The following is a 3,905-nucleotide window of genomic DNA, read 5'->3' as shown; positions in this document are numbered from 1 at the left end:
GGGGGGTGTGGGGGGGGCTTAGACAATTCCTGGCCTCCAAGGACACTCCTGCTGCCCCCACCACTGAGTGCTGGGGGCCACAGGTCTGTTCCCCTGCCTGCCCCCCCTGCCTCCAAGTTGCCTGCCCCCCCCATTCCAGGTGCAGCTGCAGCAAGCCCAGGGGCCATTCCAGCTCACCGAGAGCTTCTCCGAAGTGGTGCAGATCCCCCTGGATCGCCTGCGCCGGGCCTCCCCCTACGCCTCCCACCGAGCCAGCCTCAGCCCCGTGTCCCCGGTGGCCAGGAGCAGCCCCGAGGCAGGGCCCGGCCTTGAGGAGGGCGAAGAGCCCCGCTCGCCCCCGTCCCGCAGCACTTGCTCCGAGGTGCCCAGCGCAGCCGTGTGGGCGCAGGCGGACAGCGGGCACGGCTCCGAGTCCGACACCGGCCCCCACTCAGCTGCCCCCTCCGAGGCTGGTATGAGCTGGCAGGACGTGGGGCCAGAGGACCTGGAGAGTGCCAGCTGGGCCACGGCTGTGGCCTTGGCGTGGCTGGAGCATCGCTGCGCCAGCTTCTTCGAGGAGTGGGAGCTGGTGGCAGCCAAGGCGGACGCGTGGCTGCAGGCGCAGCGGCTGCCCGAGGGGGTGGACGTGGGCTGCCTCAAAGGGGCAGCCAGGCACTTGTTCCTGCTGCTGCGTCACTGGGACGAGAACATCAAGCTGAACATGCTGTGCTACAACCCCAACAACGTCTGACGGCTGCCGGAGGGGCCAATAAAGACACCTGGCTCCATGCTGCCTGCACCGGTGTTTCTGTTATGGGTAGGGAGCTGTCGGCCCCGTTCAGGCCATGCTGGGGCTCACCACAGCCCTGGAAGAGGGTTCACCTCCTTCCCAGCAACCTCCCGTGGTAGGGAGCAGATAGGGGACTAGGAAAAGCTGTGCTGGAGGGATCCCTGGGCTGCATTTAGGGCATTCAAGCCTTGAGGCAAAGCACTTTTGCAGATCCTTTGTCTTAACCTCACCCCGGAGGCTGCTCCCCTGCCTGGGGCAGTGCTCTCCTGCGGCTGGGGAGCCCCCACAGCCCAGGTGGCTGCTCTGCCTCCCCACGGGTGGGGCAGGCCCAGGCAGGGCTGTCCCACCCTCATGGTACAAGGACACTGCGGCCGGGCAAGGGCACACAAAGCCCTCTTTTATTGGGGAAGTCCTGCCTGTCGGGGGTCCCCACGCTTCCACCTTTGCACAGTTCCAGGGCTCACAGCCCTCCTGGGATGGCCAGGTGGGGAAAGAGCGGGCAGAAGGGGCAGTCCCAGAGGCCAGTTCCCATCCTCCGGCTGGCCATGCTCTCACTGGGCCTTCTTGGAGATGGCTGAGGGTCTCCTGCTCGGCTGGGGGGTGTGTGGTGCTGGCGGGGGGGCTGTGCCGTACCAGAGCTGGAGCAGGACGAGTCCGTGGCAGATGTGGAGGGAGAGGGAGCTGCAGACCGTGGAGGGGTAGGTGTTCCAGCAGAGCTCGATCACGCCCAGCAGCAGCACCCTGCAGGGGGGAAAGCTGGGTGTCAGCACTCGGGGGACACACAACAGCCCCCCTAGCTCCCAGACCCCCCAGCAGACAGGTGGTCCCCCTCCCCGGCAGCACATACTTGGGCATGTGGGCGAGCTTGGTGGTCGGGGTGCACCAGAGTAAGTAGGGCAGCGTGTGGAAATACCAGACATAGAACTGGTAGTGCAGGGAGCGGCTGCAGCAGACACCCAGGAAGTTGGAGGAGAAGAGGATGAAGACAATCTGTGCGCTGGCATTAAGGGGACAAACGCCAGAGGCTGGAGGTGCCATCCCACAGCAGCTCTCCAGCCGTACAGCACGGCTCCTTCCCCCAGCACAGGGCCATCCTCCCAGCGCTGCAGGACCGGAGCCTGCGAATGCTGAGCCTAAGGTCCGCCCTGCCCTGCCCTGCCCTGCCCTCCCCCACTCCTTGCTGCCCACCCTGCCAAAGGATATTGTTGACAGTCAAGGGAGGGGATGCGTGTTTCCTTTCAGCAGGATCCTTCAGCAGAGCCAGGATGCTCTCTTTGGACCTGAGGGGGAGGCACAAACATCGATCTCAGCTGCTGAAAGTCTTTCCCACCCTGCCCTTCCCCTGTGAGCCACGATGCCTGGGCAGTGTGCTCCCTGAAACAGCACAGCAACTCTCCCTCACCTCCTGCCTGCATCCCCAGCACTGCACCATGGGGGCTGACGGGGACCAGCATCCATGAGGGAACCCGGGTCTCACCTGTGCCATCGGTGCAGTGCAAAGAGCCCCAGGCCAGCCAGGTGAGCCAGGAGCAGTGTGGTGTGGAAAGCCCGATTCTGGAAAACCTCTTCCGGGAGGAAGCGCCAGTTCACCGTCCATTTGAACTGGAACTGGCGGCCCAGGTCAAAGGAGCGTGTCAGGTACCCCACGGGGTTCACCAGCAGGAAGGGCAGCCCCAGAACCACCTGCCAGAGACACACCAGCACCCTCACAGCAGTCATAACTCAGGTCTCCATCACCCTTGCCACCCCCCGAGAACCCCAGCACCACGTGGGGTGACAGGGACAGTCAGCCAAAGATGGAAACCTGTGAATTAGATTATTTATCAACCTCCAGCTTGCTGTGTGAAGCCAACTCAGGTGCCGGTGCCACTGTGCATCCACCCAGAGGCCTCCAGTCCCCAGGACAGCCAAGCAGGATGCTGAGTTGCAGGCAGGGCAGCCCTGCCGATGAGGCTGCCAGCCTGCCCTCCTAGCTAATGTGAGCAAGGACCTACCTGGAGCAGGGCACAGATGCAGAGCTTGGGGATACAGCCCAGGAGACCGAACCGTTGGAGGAGAAGGAAGAGAAGCCCAGGCGCAAAAAGCAGGATGTTCATCTTCACAGACACAGCCAGGCTGAGTAGGAAGCTGCATTACTGCTGTGGCCCCCCACATGGGTGCTCAGAGAGCCCCCAGGCTGAGCGCAGCCTCCTCCCTAGGGCTGAATTCGCTCACCCATGCAGCACACCATGGAGAGCAGCCCCTGTCCTGCCCCCAGACCCTCACCTGAAGAGGAAGCAGCCCCAGGACCAGTGCTCCTCCAGGAAGAGGTTGATGGCGAGGAAGAGGATGGCCATGGCAACGGGGTCGTTAAAGAGCCGTAGGACAAAGATGGAGTGGATACGGTAGGAGGCACAGCACATGAAGAAGAAAACATATGGGGGGACCTTGCAGGGGACAGAGAGACACAAAGGCAGTCAGCAGCCTGTCCTCAACCCTGAGCTGCCGCCAACCCACTCCAAACCTCAGCCCCCAACCCCGACCTCCTGCCCAGCCCGTTTCATCTCCAGGAGGACGGAGCAGAGCAGGAGAGGCCCCGAGGCAGATGGGGAGACCCCCTGGCTCCAGGCTACCTTGTTGGTTCGGCAGTAGATGCGGAAGACGAGGAGGAGGTTGAGGAGGTAGAGGCCGGCAAAGAGGTACTGCGCCAGGCGGATGTCGGTGCCGCGGCCTGTGGCGTAGTACAGGCCCAGGAAGATGTAGACGAAGCCGGCGGGGTAGCTGTGGAGAGACGGGAGCGAGGGGCCAGGGCTGCCCCTCTGGGACCCCCTGGGAGCCCCCAGTGGCGGGGAGCTCGGCCGTCCCCATCACTCACACCAGCGGCCCGGTGTCACCCTTCAGCTGGGTGTAGTCGAGGGTCCCGTTGGCAAAGCCCTCCACCTCCTCCATGTAGGCCTTCCAGTCGATCTCCGTGTCTGCGGGGGGGGCTGCTTGCACCCCAACCCTCTTCCCTCAGACCCAGGGAAGGGAGCGGACGGGCTGGGGCGGCTCAGGAGGAAACAGGTCATTGCCAGGCTGGTAGTTAGTGAGCGGTGGGCTTGTTTTTAATGACCCCCTTCCTGCGAGGGGCTCCTGGCACTGCGGGACGGTGGGGGAG

General features: G+C 63.9%; 1 protein-coding gene across 1 annotated transcript in view; it reads right to left on the bottom strand.

Moving 5' to 3' along the window:
• Nucleotides 1-1,145: 1,145 nt before the first annotated feature.
• The window catches only part of ALG3 (ALG3, alpha-1,3- mannosyltransferase), a 4,291-nt gene continuing 1,531 nt past the window's right edge, over nucleotides 1,146-3,905 (bottom strand). The window contains exons 2-9 of the mRNA XM_026854971.1: nucleotides 3,624-3,759; nucleotides 3,382-3,529; nucleotides 3,035-3,195; nucleotides 2,764-2,884; nucleotides 2,247-2,452; nucleotides 1,973-2,049; nucleotides 1,617-1,761; nucleotides 1,146-1,510 (exon numbers count right to left, since the gene is read on the bottom strand). Coding sequence (XP_026710772.1) covers nucleotides 1,321-1,510; nucleotides 1,617-1,761; nucleotides 1,973-2,049; nucleotides 2,247-2,452; nucleotides 2,764-2,884; nucleotides 3,035-3,195; nucleotides 3,382-3,529; nucleotides 3,624-3,759 — 1,184 coding nt within the window. The 3' untranslated portion in view covers nucleotides 1,146-1,320. The remainder of the gene's footprint in view (nucleotides 1,511-1,616; nucleotides 1,762-1,972; nucleotides 2,050-2,246; nucleotides 2,453-2,763; nucleotides 2,885-3,034; nucleotides 3,196-3,381; nucleotides 3,530-3,623; nucleotides 3,760-3,905) is intronic.

Source organism: Athene cunicularia, assembly GCF_003259725.1.
Source record: "Athene cunicularia isolate RWA chromosome 9 unlocalized genomic scaffold, athCun1 chr9_part1, whole genome shotgun sequence".
Taxonomy (NCBI): domain Eukaryota; kingdom Metazoa; phylum Chordata; class Aves; order Strigiformes; family Strigidae; genus Athene; species Athene cunicularia.
Note: the sequence above shows the minus strand (reverse complement) of the source record. Positions and strands in the feature narration are given on the sequence as shown.